Source organism: Balaenoptera acutorostrata, chromosome 1 (genome assembly GCF_949987535.1).
Source record: "Balaenoptera acutorostrata chromosome 1, mBalAcu1.1, whole genome shotgun sequence".
NCBI classification, from domain to species: Eukaryota; Metazoa; Chordata; class Mammalia; order Artiodactyla; family Balaenopteridae; genus Balaenoptera; species Balaenoptera acutorostrata.
The window spans coordinates 99,344,374-99,361,495 of NC_080064.1; the positions used below are offsets into that span (position 1 = coordinate 99,344,374).

The 17,122-nt window shown below is 53.3% G+C and overlaps 1 protein-coding gene across 3 annotated transcripts in view; it reads right to left on the reverse strand.

The window, feature by feature from the left end:
* Positions 1–10,430, reverse strand: part of KCND3 (potassium voltage-gated channel subfamily D member 3) — a 229,209-nt gene extending 218,779 nt beyond the window's left edge. The window contains exons 1-2 of one of the 3 annotated variants that reach the window (XM_007169401.2): positions 9,627–10,430; positions 1,717–2,894 (exon numbers count right to left, since the gene is read on the reverse strand). In XM_007169401.2, the coding sequence (XP_007169463.1) occupies positions 1,717–2,822 (1,106 nt within the window). In that variant the 5' untranslated portion in view covers positions 2,823–2,894; positions 9,627–10,430. Of the gene's footprint in view, positions 1–1,716; positions 2,895–8,792; positions 9,232–9,626 lie in introns of those variants that run through there. The other 2 variants (XM_007169399.2, XM_007169400.2) reach the window with 2 other exon arrangements.
* Positions 10,431–17,122: the final 6,692 nt, after the last annotated feature.

Sequence of the window (17,122 nt, forward strand, 5' to 3'; positions counted from 1 at the left end):
TGGTCCTGAGGCATCACTCTGGTGTCATGAGTCCCACCAAGGGGCACTTGAGGGCACTGGACAGTCAGAGCCATGTCAGAGCGCAGCCATGGAGGTCCTGGCCATGGGAGCGGTCCCTTTCAGGAAAGCGAAGGGATGGTCAGGTTAGCACAGAAGCAGCAAATGTGCTTCCTTCTCCATGACACATGGCCAGCTCTCCAGCCCATTTTAATCCCTAAATATTCCACTGTGCCAGGAAGCCACATCCACCCGCTGAGCCAAGAGAGGCAAGGTCAAAGGACCAGACTTTCTTGCCCATCTGGGTGGGAGCAGCTATTTGGAGCCTGCGTGTGTGTTGGAAAGGGAGGAAGGGGCAGGGTGGCCTCTGTCAGACGGACAGAGGTGAATGGAATGCCCCCATCGTGGACAGTGACACCCCTCGCCCTCCCCCTTGCTACTCCCTCCCATGTGGCAGAATGACAAATGTAATCATTTTAAAAGGTCCCATCACCTGCTCAGTCATTCCCAATAAGCACGTGCGGCGCTATGGAAAAACCGATACCAGTGTCACAGGGTTTCAGCCAGGAAAAAAAAAATTGAATCACCAGAACGCCACGAACCGAATTGTCAAACACCAAATAAAAAGCTTCATGAATTCTCCATCAGCAATATAACGCTTCCTGGCCTAAGCAAATATAGACCCAGCATATGAATCGTGAAGGGATTCTGCATTAGCCTCAATGAGTTGCAATGGCTGAAGCAGCAACCCCTAAGAAATACACGTCTCCGTAAAGCTGCCTTCATTGGCCCTAATCCTGTTAGGGTGAAGATTGTAATCTGCTTCCTCACCCCCCATCCTCTGATGGAAATCTTCACATCCCAGTACCGCAAATACATTTTGGTGACCTCAGCTGCAGAGGGGACCTCGGGGAGATGGAAGAGACAGAGTCACCTGTGACCTCGCTGAGCGCCTCTCCCTCCCTCTGATGATATTGCTGCCACTGTGTCTGACCACATGATCCATTCAGAACATCTCACAATCGCCAGGAAGGCCGCATCATTCCATCACAAAGTCAGGCTGAAAAAGCAAGACTGCTGTTCCTTCAGTGAGAAAAAACAAATCAGGTGCCCCACTTTGCAGAAAACCCAAGTTCAGAGTCCCTTAGAGAAAGTCTGTTCAGAGCTACTGAACCCTTGAGCATCTGTGGCAGCAGAGAAGAAAAGTAAGGCAAAAGAGAAAACAGCCTGCAAATACACGACAAAGGAGAAATGCAGGAAGGATCCAAAGAGTGTTCTAGGTGTCTTCTGCTAATGGAAATCTGTACCCTCCTGACAACACTCGCTGAACTTCTCACTGTCTTCTTCCTTCCTGCTACGCTGTTTTTCTCCTCAAGGCAGCCCTTTCAAGCACAGATGCATATAAGCATGCAGCAATCACCACTCACCTCTCCCTCACCACACACACATACACAGAAGGCATGGCTGAAAAAAATAAATGGTGATTTAATTTTCCGTGTTTTGTAAAATACATGCCCCCCCAAAAGAAAACTCAACTCCGAGACTTCTGTCCTCCCCAAGCAAATCATTCATGTGCCTTCCTCTTCTGATGAGGGGCTTCCCTTGCTCCTACAACTTGGAGAAGCGACTCCATCCTCCTCTGCCCAATCCTGATACCATCCAAAGCGTCATCGTCAATCCAACCTCCGCCCTTCTCCAGTCCAACAGAGCAGGACTTACCCCAGTGTGGTCATGGTGACGATGGTGTACCAAAAAGAGGCCGGGATGCTCGTGAACTTGCTGGCGGAGGAGCCCTTCTCAGCATAAAACATCACAGTGGCAAAGATGATGATGGCCATGGTGAGGGAGAAGAGGAGGAAGCCGAGCTCAGAGGCACAGCTCTTCAGGGTGTAGCCCAGGATCCGCAAGCCCTGGGAGTGGCGGGAGAACTTGAAGATCCTGAAGACGCGGAAGACCCGAAGCGTGACGAAGGCGCCCGACACGTCCTCATTGTTGGTCATTACCAGGCCGATGTAGTAGGGCATGATGGCCACCACGTCGATGATACTCATCACGCTGCGGATGAAGCGGTAGCGGCTGGGCGCCGCGAACAGCCGGAGGAGGTACTCCACCGTGAAGATCATGACGCAGGCGGTGTCCAGACAAAAGAAGGCCACCGAGTAGCGCTCGCCACACGGCAGCTCCTTGCTCCCCGGCACCGTGCCACACGGCACCGTCTCCACCACGTTGGTGATGACCGACACGGCAATGAAGAAGCCAGTCACGTAGTAGAAGACCAAGGCCAGCGTGCTGGTGTGAGGGTTCTCGAAGGCCCGCCACATGGTCTGGCGGAAGCTGAGGGAGGGCATGGACTCCTGGTTGTTCTCCGAGTCGTTGTCGTCCATGAGCCGCTCGGCGTTCTCCCTCTTGCGGTCCTTGTACTCCTCGTAACAGCAGTCGCCAATGATCTCGGGCAGGATGCCATAGAAAGCCAGCTCGTCGTCGTAGGCGGAGATGCACTCGTAGCGCGGGTAGTGCAGCTTGCCTGTGCGGTAGAAGTTGAGGACGCAGCGGAACACTTCTGGGTCCCGGTCGAAGAAGTACTCCTTGGTGTCCTCGTTGAAGAAGAACTCCTTCTCCGTGCTGCCCAGCAGTGTGTCCGGGTAGCGCTCCAGCGTGGTCCGCCACGTCTGGAACCTCCGCCCGCTCACGTTGAGAACGATCAGTTCATCCTGCCGCTTGTTCTTGTCTGCCGGGGCGAGGGGCATGGGGCAGTTGGCCACCGGCATCCACCCAATGGCCGCAGCCCGCGCGAAAGGCAGCCAGGCTGCGACTCCGGCCGCCATGGTGACTCCAGCTCTTGGGCGGCCACTGCTCCGCCACCCCGCACACCAGCTTGAGAGTTAGTTCAGCGACCCCTGGAGACAGGAAGAGAGAGCGGAGAACCAGTGAGTCCCTGATTGGCCCCCCGGTGGGAAATGGGACACAGGGAAGGGTCATTGGTAAGTGAAAGAGCAACAGTCTGGAAGGCAAATTAATGGAACTGAAGTCACCACCAAAGAGAGGGGACTTGATTCTTTCCCCTCCCTTCACCGGGAGAGCACCTAGCACCCACCGGGCCGTGCAGCAGTGTGGGATCACCAGAATTTGTTGACTGCCTGACAAACTGTCAAGTTCCAAGAGGGCTCAGGAGCATTTGGAGGGAAAGCGTCTTTAGCAGAAAGATCTGGAAAGACGTGGGTAATAATCAGCTCCGAAAGGTTATGGCATTATTACGAATTTAAATTGGGAGAGGGTAAATGAGTTCTCATTAAATGAATTTAAAAGTGGGATAAACATGCTAATTTTTATTTCTCTCTTCACCCACTAGGGTAATCAGGAATGGCATGTGGATGAGGGAGATCAGGTAAACACATTCTTTCCACTCTTCATGGGTGAGGAGGCTGGGGCTGCCCAGGTCTGGACAATTCTCTGAGATGGCAGGTGACCACAGTAGACCCAGGATTTGGTGGAGTTCTTTCCCCGAGTCCCATGGAGAAGGCTGACTCTGGTGGAGGGCTACTCTGGGACATCCAGCAACCTCGTGTCTAATCACGCCCTCAGAGCCATAATAGAAAGATGTGGCAGAAGCTGTGAAGCTGGGGTTCCTCCCCCACCTTGCAAAGGACTCTTGGATTCTTGGTTCACCTGCCTTCCATGCATTGTCCCTCTCCCTCCCAGAGGAAGCTGATCCACGCTTATTGCCATCTCCAGACTCCTCGCCTCCCGTCTCCATCTGCCCACCATCCATAACTCCCTCGGGTTATATAACAATACTCTTTCCCAAGCCAGCCTCTTTCACCTGGCCTCTCTCCACCCTCAGAGATTCCCCCAGGGCTGGGCCACCTCGGCCCTTCACTCACTGCTCTCTGAGCCACGCTGAGTACACACTTCCCCATCACCTGCGTGGATGGAGGGAACAGTGGCGCGGAGAATTATATTTGGCTTTGGGAAACAGATTTACCTTCCCAAATCTGGCTTTTTAAAGATGATAGTGAAATGACTCTGCAATCCCAAATGTATACCATCTGTGGGGAGACATGTGGTGACACAGAAACACGCGTAACAGCAACAGGAAATTGTTTGGGGTTGACACTCATTTTCTCAAATCCTAAACTGATCACACAGAACCAATCCAGACTCAGAATTATTTGGACCCTCTGGAATTCAGCTGGTTTAAAGAAATGAGGCAGAGGGTGAGTCTTGTAATGGGATTTGATCTTCATCTTTTCTTGTAACTCTGCTTGCTTCTCCTGACTCCCAACTCTTCTAGGTTTTCCAGATCTCTACCCCCTCTCATTCCTGAGCCACCACGGACTTTCCCACCTGGATGCCTCTGAAACTGGACAGGTGTCAGCTGAGTCTACCTCCCTGCAAAAAAGCTGCTCTCCACCTTTTGTTCACAGCATTCCTAACCCCGGGCCTGTCGCCTTGGCCATCTTCTTCACTGCTCCACCCAAAGAGGTGCCAAAAATGAGACAGGAGCTCTACTGCCCTCATTAAGGCCTCACTTCCTTCAGGCCTCCTTCCCACTGGCCTGCTTGTCTCTCATCTCCCCCCCTCCCCGACCCTGTTTCTCCTGTTCCCAGTAAATCCATTCTGCTCAGGGTAATCTCCCTAAGCAAGATTTCCCCACAGCCTACAAAATCAAGTCCGAACTCTTTGGCGGCATTCTGGCATTTCCATAAACGGATCCTGGTTTATCATTCCAGCCCCATGTCCCACGCACCCATCCTAGACCACAGACGGGCTCATGCGCAGCCCTTGTGGGTTCTGTCTGTGGGCACTCTTCCTTTCTGTTGGGAATATCCTTCCCCTTCACCCAGCCCTCCTGTTACAATACCACCTGTGCCTCACTCTCTCTGTGATGCGCCTTCCTCTCCCCACTCTGAAATTCTCTCCTCCTCTGGGCTCTCGGCACTTTGTTTGCCCCTCTTCCCTAGCACCTATCACCCTCTCGCCTGGATTACAGACACTCTCTGAGTGTCTTATTAATCATCATGGCCAACAATAATTGAGCACTGACTCTATGCCAGGCACTGCACTGTCTCCTGTGGATCATCTCATGTACTCCTCACAGCAACCCCAGCAAGAAGTCTGAAATTCAGCAGTCTGCCAGCTGGAAAGGGGCAGAATGGGGATCCCACCTCGGGCAGTCTGACCCCACGCCACATGCCCTAAGGTGCTGTGCTACACTGCTTCTCAAGGTCTTCCTGTAAGAAGAACAGTAGCTGATGTTTACTGAGGGCTGACTGCCAGCCAGCACAGTACTGCATGCTTACATGGACCACCTCAATCCACCCCACCAACACCCCTAGGGGGCAGACACCACTGTCGTCCCCATTTTGCAGGTGAGAAAGATGAAGTATGAGGAGGTATAACTGGCTAAAGGATGTAATAATTAAGCAGAGAGATTTAAACCCAGGCAGTTTCAACGTGGGGTTTGAGGGTATAGCCATGTCTCTTCCCTGCTTTCCCCATCCCACACTAAGCTCCTTAAGGGTAAAGCCCATGATACCTCAACATTTACATGACAACTCAGGAGGTACTGTAGTCAGTGCTCAACCTACTGATGGTAGGTGGGAACCCAGATTATATAGATGTCGTTTGCAGTCCATCGATTTTACTCTATGCCGTGCCTATCAGGGGTTTTCAAGGGTGGGCATTCTCTCTGCAAACACTCAGTAAACTCTGAAGATAGATCTGAATAAAATGAACCCAATTTAAGTGCCTCTGACTCCCTGTGGCTCTCAGTGGAGTTTTCCCAAGGAGCCAATCTCTACCTCAGTTTCCCCCTCTTCATGCTAAGGAGCATATTCACAGGTCCCTCTGCTTCCTCATAAAGGGAGGTTGATTCAGGTGTCACAGTAGGCATCAGGAATGACAATGACATTCCTCTAAATGTCACCACTCAGAGAAGAGTAAAACAGCGCAGGCCTGATGAGTTCTTGATTACGGGAACTGAGGAAAGAACAGGGGGATCATTCATCCACGGCAGTGAGTAATCCGCATGCCACTGATGCTGCTGATAGAAGACTTGGGAACACATCCTGTGCATTTTATATCTTTCTTCAAGAAATTTACCCTTATAGCTCCCTGTATTTCCTTTAGGTTACTAGGAGAATTTGTAGTCCCTAAGCACACACTTAGCTAGCTTTTCTAAGGAGCAAGGGAAGTTTGGGAAGCAAGCCTACAATTTAAACATTGGTGACAAGATAATTCCAATTCAGATTTAGCCAACATTTACTGATCACTGACCGTGCAGTGGGCACTGGTTTAAGCACTTTTACAGCAACAGTTAATTAATCCCACAAAAATCCTATGACAGGGGCATTTATGCTGACAAGTTTCAGAAAAGGAGCTGAGACTCCTTCAAGGTGACTGTGCTCCATGTATATGGGAGTTGACAATTTTCCAATAGGCCACCGATCAGCTCACTGCAACATGGCTTTCTTGACCTAGGTATCGTCAGATACTGATGTCCCCATGGAAGAGAGCAGGATGTATACTCCCCTCACCCTGTCCCCAGGCAGCAGAAAGCATGGGATCTGGATGCCCTGCACTCCAGTTCCAATTCTCTCCTGAACTTGTGGAAGCAAGCCACCATTACCCTCCGGGCCTCACAACCCTCATCTGTCAAATGTGATAACTGGACAAGAAAGTGACAAGGAGATCTTTAGCTCAAATAATCCTTGATTCTACTGGATCCAGGACATCAAGCCTGTAGCTCAGGTCTCGCTGAGACCTCTCCATGGCAGTCGCCCCTGCAAAGCAGGAAGTAGAGCATCTGGGTTTGTTGCTGTGGGGACAGAGTTAGTCTGAGCCTCCTTTTAGAGGGCAGTTCTGGGAATGCCTGATGAGGCTAGTGCCCAGAAAAGGGCACACAACCTGCATTGCTTAGAACTCAAGGCAATCAAAGGCCCAGTTCATCCACAGAACCCCTGGCCACCCCCCTGGAGGGTAAAGAGGGCCAGGCTCCAGACCCTGGGCCCTGGACCTCTGACTCTTAACATTCCCGCTTTATCCCAGAATGGAGCTCAGAAAGGCAGGAACTTGAGGGGTTCCAGTGGCAAAGAGTAAGAGACCACTGAGCCAAGAGGTACCCTGCAGCACCCTGCTTGGGCCAGATATGCAGCTGTACACCCTGAGAGGGTGGTGCCCAGTGCTGTTTCACCCTGACTCCCAAGCCTCACTGCCTGCCACCTTCCTCTACCAAGCTGAGCCCCATCACCTTACGCTCTCCACCCCATGCCAATCTCCTCTTCTCCAAGGGCCCTGGGTATTTTACCAACTGCTCTCAGATGAATAATTGAGAGCTGGGGTAGGAAGAACAGTCCCTCTCTATCTATCATAAAAGCCTCTGGTCCCAAGGCCAAACTTTGACGCCATGCATTAATCCAGGACAATCTTCCAAAAGAAGGCCAGGCAAGAGCTAGGCTGTCTCCAGAGCTTCGAGCCCTGTTCCCCTGGTAAAAGGTACCAAAAAGGGAGGAATTACCCCCATTGCTACTTTCTGTGTGAGTGTGTATGTGTGTGCGTGTGTGTGTGTGAGTTTTGAAGGGGAGGAAAAGTGTCCCCACCAGATACCATGCCTACGGCCAGACCAGCCATACCCTCCACACAAACCCTGTCGGCATGACCCGGCTCAAGCAGGGCTTCTCCAAGGCCATCACCACAGCGCTCACCCCCTGATGGGCACCAACACTTCCTGGAGCCGACCTGGGTATGAATTCCTGCAACAGGCACAACAGTGCGGCCCCATTTCCAGCCAATGGCACTGCACAGGCCTCAAATGCCAAGGTTTTACTAGGACGTGGACGCCTTACAAATGAAAAATCTGAAGCTATTTTTGTTTTTGGCAGAAGAGTTTGACAGTGGGAAAGATGGGGGTGGGGGGAGGATGGGGAAGAGACATTTAAAACAGGTGAGTGCTGAAATGACACAGGCAAAAAAAAAAAAAAAAAAAAAAAATCCTGGAAAAGGGAAACATATTCGCCTGCTGTAAAAAGGCAGCCCTGTTAACCAACTTCTCTGGAGGAGGTAGAGGGTCAAACGTGGGCAAAGTGACAAGGCAGCCTGTCCTGGGGATCGACACCTAACCTGAGCACAGGCACAAGGCAACAAAAATGTCATGTCACCAAGGTCTGCCCTTCAGTGACCTCGGCAGAGAGCTGGGTGTGGAGAGGCTCTGGAAACTTTTACTTTCCACGATTTTACGACACATCGCTCAGCCCAGAATAGGGCCGGTCTGGGGGAGGAGAAGGTCCTGACAACCCAGGGGGCATTCTCCTGTGCCCACAGGGTTTGCATAAGCAGGCATGAAACTGACAGGGTTCCAAGCTGGGGATCTTGGGGTACAGGCCTGGGACACACACAGAGCTCCCCTTCTCTGGCACTGCCACTCCTAGGCTGGCCAGGGCACTTTCCTGAACTCTTGTTTTTTCCTCCAGCCTCTTCAACAGCGAAAGGGAACAAGCCACTAATCTTTCTTCCTCTGGGGGTCCCTTGTGTACTTGCATTTTATTGCATTCAAGTAGAGACAAGGAAAAATAAACACATCTATTCCCACCCCTGTGCCAACATGTCCACATGGGGAAAGATACACATGTTTTGCACTGAATTCGTGCTGGCCCAGGCTCCCTTTCTACAGACATTAAATATCCAGGTTCCCTTGAAGTAATGGTACAAAAAAGCGCAAACCTAACCATCACTGTACATTCATGCAAAATACACCATGCACCACACAGCAACCAGGTCTTAAATAGATCGCATTGTACCTAGGATCGCGAGAAAGTTCAGGCACCCTCTCCTAAGAGATACAACCGAGCCTTCTCTTGGCTATCAGATTCCAGGTCCGGAACCTCAGCCTGTTGCTGACATATCACGGCTGCCCAGGATAAAAGCAGAACATCTTGTACTCGATTCAAATGTCAACACTAAGCAAGTGCAGGAATTTAGTTGATTCCAGGTAACTTCTCTGCCCAGTCCCTTCAGCGCCTCATCCCCAGTGTAAACATCTCGCAAAGTGAGTCTTTCGGAACGGCCTCCCCCGGGCCGCGTTGGCCCACGGTGTCACTCAGAGATCTTCCCCGAGCTCGCAGGGTGGAAGCGGCGTCGGACAGGACCAGATGTGCGGGCCCCCAGCCTCTGGTAGGCACACCGCCGGATCGCCCGGCTGGAGAACTTTCTGAAGCGCCCCAAACTGCTCCCTGCTTCCACCCTCAGCCATTTCTCTCCTTCTCCCCTCACAAGGAGCGGGGGACAGAGCGATCCGTCGCCACCTGCCGCCGGATCCAGTGGCGCTGCCTCTGGCACCCCCGAGGGAAGGCAGGCCAATGGAAGGAGGGCAGAGGTTCACAACCCCACCTCCAAACCTCACAGCGCCTAGCTGCCCCGGAGGTGGCTCCGCAGCCCAAGGGAACCGACGCCCCCGGGCCGGCTGCCTGCTCCCCCACGGCGCCAGCCCCACCCCCAATCCTTCCGGCGCCCCAGCGCCCACCCACCCGGGTGCAGGAGTGGGAGGGTGCCGCGTGGGCAGCCGGAGCAACAGGCGTGGGAGCAGCGCTCCTCGCACTTCCTGGCTCCTGAAGGCTCGGTCGCGTCCCTCTTACCTTCGGCGAAGCGAGCCCCGGGCCCCGCACCCCGCGCCTCGCGCGCGCGAGGAAGCTGAGGCCGGGAGCCGGGGGCCGCGGAGGCGCCGAGCACCCAGCAGCGCGGGGAAGCGCCCAGCAGCCGCGGGTCGCGCCGCTCCTCCTCGCCGGCGAAGTCTCTCTCGCTCCCTCCCTGGCTCGGTCCGTTCGTGCGTCTGTCTGTCCGTGGGGCCCTCCCTCCGCCGCCGCCGCCGCTCCAGCCCCGGCTCGGCAGCGCGTTCCCTCCCCGCCTCGCCGCTCCGCTCTCGGGCTCGCGGGCTCGCGGGCTCCCTCGCTCGCGCCCTGCCCCCGCCGCTGCTGGCGCCGCGCGGAGAGGAGCCCGGCGGGCCACCGGCTGCCTGGCGAGGTCCCTCTCCCGAAGGGGGAGGTGGTGGGGGCGCGGCGCGGGCGGGGCGGAGAGGAGAGTCCGGGGGAGGCGGCGAGGCTGCGCCCTCGTCTCCCTACCGATTCCCGGCGGCCGAGCGGCTCCAGGCCGGGCTCGAGAGCTCGGGGCCGCCAGGCAGCGAAGGGAGAGATGAGGACCCGGAGGCTCGCCGCGGGAGGGTGCCCAGGGCGAGGGCGTGCTAGGGGGAGTGACTCCCCGTGAGAGGGTGTGTGTGTGTGTGCGTGTGTGTGTGTGTGTAGAGGGGCGCGCGCGTGAGCGAGGGTGGGGGGCAGGGAGACGAGGCAGAGCCTGGTGCGTCTCCCCAGGCCAGTGGAGGAATCCTAGGGTGTGCCTGGAGGTGGTGGAGTGTGCCGACGCGGGTGTGAGCGCGTGTGCCCGCGAGGGTGGGCCGGGGGTGAGCGTGGCAAGGTGAGCGCGGCCTGGGGGTGGGGGCGGAGCGGGGAGTAGGCGTGAGTGTGAGCTCGGGGGCGTGTGTGCTGGGGACCCGGGGAGAGGTGGAAGGGAGCTCCAGTGTGTGTGCGCGTGGGGTGTGTGTGGACCCAGCTGGGTGTCTCTCACCGACTGTCCACGAGACACCAGCACTTGCTTGCGGCCGAGCCCTGCCACCTGGGGAGGTGGAGCCCGACACCGCGCAAGCTTCGTGGCTCGCCGCGGCTCTGAGCTCCGTGGCCGGAGCTGGAGAGGTCTCGGGGGGACACACAATGCCCTTGCCCCATGTAAGAGCCGCTTTCCTTCCAGAGCGCGAGGGGCACGACCCGAAGGTAGGGATTTGCCCTCTTATCCTTCCACGTGTACTCAGTACCCAGACCCAAAAGTCTGGTCTTGGGAGCGTGAACTCTCAACCCAAGTCCGCCCAGTCCCTCGGTCCCTCTCCGAAACCCATGGATTCCCACTGCCCGATGCCTTGGCCCAGGATGGGGAGCCGGCAGTCGGCACGTGCCCAGAGGGCCGGGCGGATGGAGCCCTGGAGCATCCGGAGAGAGTGGTATACGGCCCAGACTCCTACACTCTCTGCCAATGTGCGCAGAGGGTTCAGTCCCCGCGAACCTTGCCAATCCACGTGGCTCCAGCTTTCCCTGTGCCCGGAATCCAGAGATCTCGGCCTGGGTACCCGGAATCGCCTGGCGCTCCGGAGGCGAGGCGGCTCTGTGCCTCAGCAGGGACCGGAACGCAGGGCTTGAGCGACCACAGTTCTGGGTGTAAGACAGAGACCGAGGGAAAAGCAAAGTGTGCGGTGAAGGGGAGGGTGTTCTTGAAGGGGGCTGGGAAAGAACATCTCCGAGTCCAAACGGGGCTTCTGGCTTGTGAGAACCCTTGGCCCTTTTCTAGATTAAGGGGTGGGGGTGAGTCACTGTGGCCTGATCCCCAGTGGGCCCCTGGCAACTCGGAGCCCCTCATTCACCCACTCTCCCCAAAACCCCCTTCAGCTTGTCGTTCTGAAAGGTGTACACTGGCCCTTCAAGAGCTGGGCCTGGGCTCTATTAGCATTTGCCAGGAGTCCCGGAGAGGTGTGGGATTTGCATACTGATTTGCATACAGTAATAATGATTAACAACAGTGCCGCTCCCTGGCAGACAGGGGAAGAATTCAGGGAAGGCCTTGGCACTGCTCCCACCTCCCTCCTCCCATCCCTCGGGGAAGAGCTAATTTTCTCACTACTGCTCTGACCCCTGGGAGTTCCCCAGACTCTGGGTGGGCAGGTCCACGGAAGGGCAGTTTCCTTCAGCCCTCCACCCCCATGTCCAAATTGGGAGAGTTAAAACCCGGTACTTTATTTCTGCCCAGGTTTGAACTCTTGTGCATTCCCATCTTTGTTTTGCATCTTGCGGGTAGCTCAAGGGCTGAGTCTGCCCCAAAGCTTGGAGGTTTCCGGGAACAGTTAGATTGGGGGCATCGTCCTCCTCCAGAGAGGTATACTTACGGGACAATTGTGCTCTCTCTTGTGCCTGGTCAGCCCTGTTTGAAGACAGGGCATTGATTCCGAATCCCCCTCCCCCTCCCCCAACACACACACACACCTGGCCCCATTCCTCCCAGGCTCACATCTCATTATTTAAGTAAAGTAGCTATAGACTATACTCTCCTTTCTGTTGAGAAGATCTAGAAGGAAAATATGAAAGACTTAAATTTCTAGTTTAGGCCAGTGTGGTTTTTATTTACCATCTCTTCTCACAACCAGGTGACCTGGAAAATAAGAGAGAGAGCAAGTGATGGGCAGAAGGGAGGCCCCTTGACTCTGGCGGCTGAAGGAACCACTGCCTGGAGATACTGCCCTCCCATGGGCTCCCTGCCCTCCACTGCATCTTTCCAGCACTGCCTGGCCTCGCCTTTCCCCTCTCTGCCTCTGGCCTGGCCTGGCCAGGATTCTCAATTGCTTTTCCCCCATGACACGGCCGCTTTTCCTTTAACTCTCAGCTTCTATTTAAAAAGCTAATTTGGGAGCTTGTCGATGCTCCCAATTCAGATATTTTAAATAGGAACTGAAAGTTAGGAGCTGCCAGGGCACTAGAATTCCTTCCTTTGCCACCAGTACAGCTAAGGCATTTGTTTAGTCAACCTGCTGGCCCTGGCCGTGTGTGTGTTGGAGAGAGAGAGAGAGAGAGAGAGAGAGAGAGAGAGAGAGAGAGAGAGAGAGAGAAGAGAGAGAGGGAGAGAGAGGGAGAGAGAGAGTGCGCGCACGTGAGCTCAGGGTGTATTTCAGGCTATCTTTTCTATTTAAAGATGGTGCTCCTATGGATGACTGTGCTCTGCGTGTGTGTCCTTTCCAAGCTGTGCACACATGAGGATTCTTCTTAAGTCCCGTGGCTCTGGCCGCTATTTGCAGAGCTTGTCACCGTGTGCACCGTGGGGGTAAGAGGTAGCCCAATGCCAAGTCCGCAGCCTCCAAGTTTGCTGACTTGCCGGGGCTGGTGTGTCTGTTCCGGGATTTCCCAGGGCTGCTCCGCTCAGGCTCGCTCTTAGAAGCTGTGCCTCAGAGTGTCCATAAGGGTTGCTCCTACCCTCACTGCTTGTGGCTAGACTACTTCACCGATTTGCCCCATGATGAGGCAGGAATTTGGAGGGTGGGACTGCACCTCTGAGGGTTGCCGGCTTTCTATATTCAGGGTGCTGTGGATCTTGGAGGTAAAACACAGACTTTTAAGTCAGACTGCCTGGGTTTGAACCTGCCTCTGTTATTTACTAGCTGTGTGATCTTGGGGAAGCTACTTAACCTCTCTGTGCCTTGATTTCCTCATCTCTAAAATAGCAATAAATAGTACTATCTACATTATAGGGTCAGGTGAAGATAAATAATTATCACGGGTAAAGCACTTAGAACGGTGCCCGGAACATAGGAAGTACAATATAACTGTTGGTTGTTGTTGCTGTTTAAGGCAGGAGTGGTGCCAACAGGAAGTGTCAAGAAATCTGCCTGGAGAGGAAGGTAGAACTGCTGGACCGGACACACAGACACAGGAAGACACACACCTCCGTGCATATAATAATAACGATGCCAGGCCACAGCCCAGGATGGGTCAAGTTCACCTGGTTGAGGTAGTTGACTCCCAGCCCCAAATAGGGAGACCTCTGATGAGGAATAGAGGAAGAACCACAGGAATGGGAATAAGGAAGGGGATGGATCATGTCAGAAGCCCATGGGGCATTTCCCGGGGGAAATTTTATGCTGGAGAAGTAAGTAAGTACCCTAGATACTCATAAGGATGCAGCCTCCCTTATTTACCTAACTATATAAAGCAAAGCTTTATGAAAGCAGAGCTGCAGTGAGGGACTTAGTAGGGGCAGCCCTTCATTCTGAGTCTCCCTTGGGCTTGGGGTCCTCTGGCTTTGATTCTGCCATTGCCTCCTACCCCTTATTCCCACAGCTGGGCATATGAGCATTTACTCCGTGGCCATCAGAGTTTATTTTGCCTCAGTCCCTGAGCAGCTAATCAAGGTACAGAGAGGTTAAGTGGCTTCCTCAAGGTCCCACAGCTGGGGATTCAGGAAGCCACTAACAGGAGGGGGAGTTCTAAAGGACCAAGCATAGGAAGGCTGTCCAAGGGATCCAAAGCAGCATTGCAAGACCTTGGATTGTATCAGGCTTAACATATCAGCGTTAAGTTGAGGAGCCGCCATATTCTGGACTCCTTGCTAGTTCTCCAATAATCCGGTACCGTAGATATTATAGCCATTTTATAGATGGGAAAACTGAAGGTGCTTGATGCATCTCAGGCCGCACACCTAGCGTGAAGCTCTGAACCCTCCCTCTTGCCACTCCCCAGACTGCTGCATTTTTGCTCTTCTGAGAGCAGAGTGGCCCCCTCAGTCAGATAGAGGGTCTGCCCTAAGAGGACGCCCTTGACCTGGCTCTGTTGGCCTCTTCCATCGTGTCCTCTGTAGGTTGGGTATGGGGTAGGGGCTCAGTGTGTCCAGGCTAGGGTTGTACCCTCTGAGTTTTCTTCAGGGTGAAATCTTCCTGAGGAACGCCAAAGGCTGGTGATACCTTGGCTTTCTCTCGTTTTCCGAGGTGAGGTGGGTGGTGGTGGCATAAATGCTGAGGAGTTTCGCCCAGTCTCAGAACGCCAGGGCTTCACCTGTGGGTATCAGCCCAGATTGCCCAGCTTGGCCAGGCCAGGATGTACTGTCAACACTGGTGGGCCTGATGGCTGAACTCCTACAACCATCGATGCTTCTGGTCCTTCCTGAGGGAGTGGAGGAAGCCTCACTCCCTGCAGCACTAACCCCATTTGGGAGGCCAGCAGTTGCCTGGATGGTCATCGCATTAGCCAAGATGCTTAGACCAGTGATGGCAAATGAGAAGTCGTCAAAGTTGGCTCGACAAGTCATTCCTTCCAGGGGACCAGCTCCAACCCAGGCAGATCGTGGTGGGGCATAGCCCGGCGGGGAGGGCTTCTGCTCATCAGGACCTCCCTCAGAGGGAGATGCTAGGCGAAGGAAGAGGAAGGTAGGGGAGAAGAAAAGCAAATATGAGAAGGGGACACAGGCACTGGAAGGAAAAAACTACTACTCATCTGTTCAGTTTCTTGCTGGTGACAATTTGGAGGAGGTTTGGTAGAGGCTGAGGGTGCAGATCATAGGTGCAGGGACTGTTCTCTTCTTCCCTGGTGGCTCCTTTTGCTTGTGTGCTGATGTTTCCCACAGTTCTGTCCTTCGTCTTCTCTGCATCTCCATCTGCCCATTTCCCTGGAGAGTTGGCAGGAGCCCATGGTTTCAAGCTCATTCAGGTGCTGACCGTTGCTTCCTGAGCTCTCCCTGACCCCTAACTATCTACTGTGCATCTCCATCCTTGTACACAGGCACCCCTCTGCTTCATTTCACCACTCCCCTTCAACCTTCTGCAAAAGATCGTTTCCTCTAAAAAACCCTGTTCTGATCCTGTCATCTCCTGCTCTTCCTTTCTGGTCTTACCTTCTTCTGCTCACACTCATTTTGCTTTCCAGCACGCAGCTCTTTTCTCTGCTACTTGACCAAATCACATCTTTTCACGCTCTCGTGCCTTTGTACATGCTGTACTGTTTTCCACAAATGCCCTCCACCACTTCCTATTTCCTACTGTCTTCCTAGCAAACGTCCACTCAGCCCCAGACCTTCAATACCCAGCCCAAAGGTCACATAAGACGTATTGGTAAATTTCAGCTCCACACCTCAGGAGGAACTAAGCATTCCCCATTTGGGCTCCCACAGTCCTTCCTGCATACTTCAAATATAGTTCTTATTATCTTATTACCTTGGTTGTTTGCACGGTGGCCTCCCTCTCTGACTTTAAGCTGTTTAAGGAAGGAACACATCTTAGCCATCTCTGAATGTGCTAGCTCAGTGCTTGGCACATTGCAGATGCTCAAGAACTTTGCATTAGGAATTTATTTTAACTTTCATTCCCATGGCTCCCTTGATTGTGTGTAACTGAGAATATGAGATAAATTTGTCAACTGCTCAGTCTCCAGATTCTATCTGATTGAGCTGAAGTACTGTCATGACGACAGAGAGAAAGCATGAGGGTGTTCAATTTTTGACTGGTCCTAGATGAAAAGAGCCCCAAAGCCCCCCTCTTCAGGCCTTTTCGGATCTACAAAGAGAACCTCAGTCGATGCTGCCTGCAGAGACCAGGCCAGTGTTCTGCTCTTGAACCAGATTGGTTTTTAGGGAAGTCTTTTCTTTCCTTTCTGGAAGAATGTCAATCACATCCCTAGAATATCACCACCTTGGGAACAGCCAAGATACCATCAGTTGGAAATGTACCTGGGTTGCCTGTAGCTGTAACTGTGCTCACCATAAAACTCGGCGAGAAGGTTTGTCAAAAACCCGTTAGCCAGGGCTTCCCTGATGGTGCAGTGGTTAAGAATCCGCCTGCCAATGCAGGGGACACAGGTTCGATCCCTGGTCCAGGAAGATACCGCATGCCACAGAGCAACTAAGCCCATGCACCACAGCTACTGAAGCCCGCGTACCTAGAGCCCGTGCTCCGCAACAAGAGAAGCCACCGCAATGAGAAGCCCGCGCACTGCAACGAAGAGTAGCCCCCACTTGCCGCAACTAGAGAAAGCCTCCGTGCACAGCAGCGAAGACCCAACGCAGCCAATAAATAAATAAGTTTAAAAAAAACCCGATAGCCAAAACCTAGGCTTGGCACAAAGAGATGCCAAGACCAAAGCTTGCTAAACTTTTAAGTATAAAATTGTGTGTAAACCACATCAGGAAACCTATGACAGTGGAGGTGAGAACATGGGCTCAGGATAGATCTGGCTTCAAATCTTGGCTCTAATTTACAAGCTGTGTGACCTTGGGCAAGCTACTTTACTTCTCTGACCCTCAGTTACCTCACCTGTAAAATGGATTATAGTGATCATCTTGACTCACAGCATTCATGAGGATTGAGTTCGATAATTCATATAACATGTTTCATATGCATTTATAAGTAAAGTATTGGCTGTTATCATAATCTTGTAATTGACTTACACATGTTTGAAACTAGAGCTTTTAAGTCTAAGGCACAGCTCTCTCCAGTGCTTGTTTGTGAAGACGTTCAGACAGGTCACTCAAGTTCTTTCCATGTGGTTATTCTTCATACCAA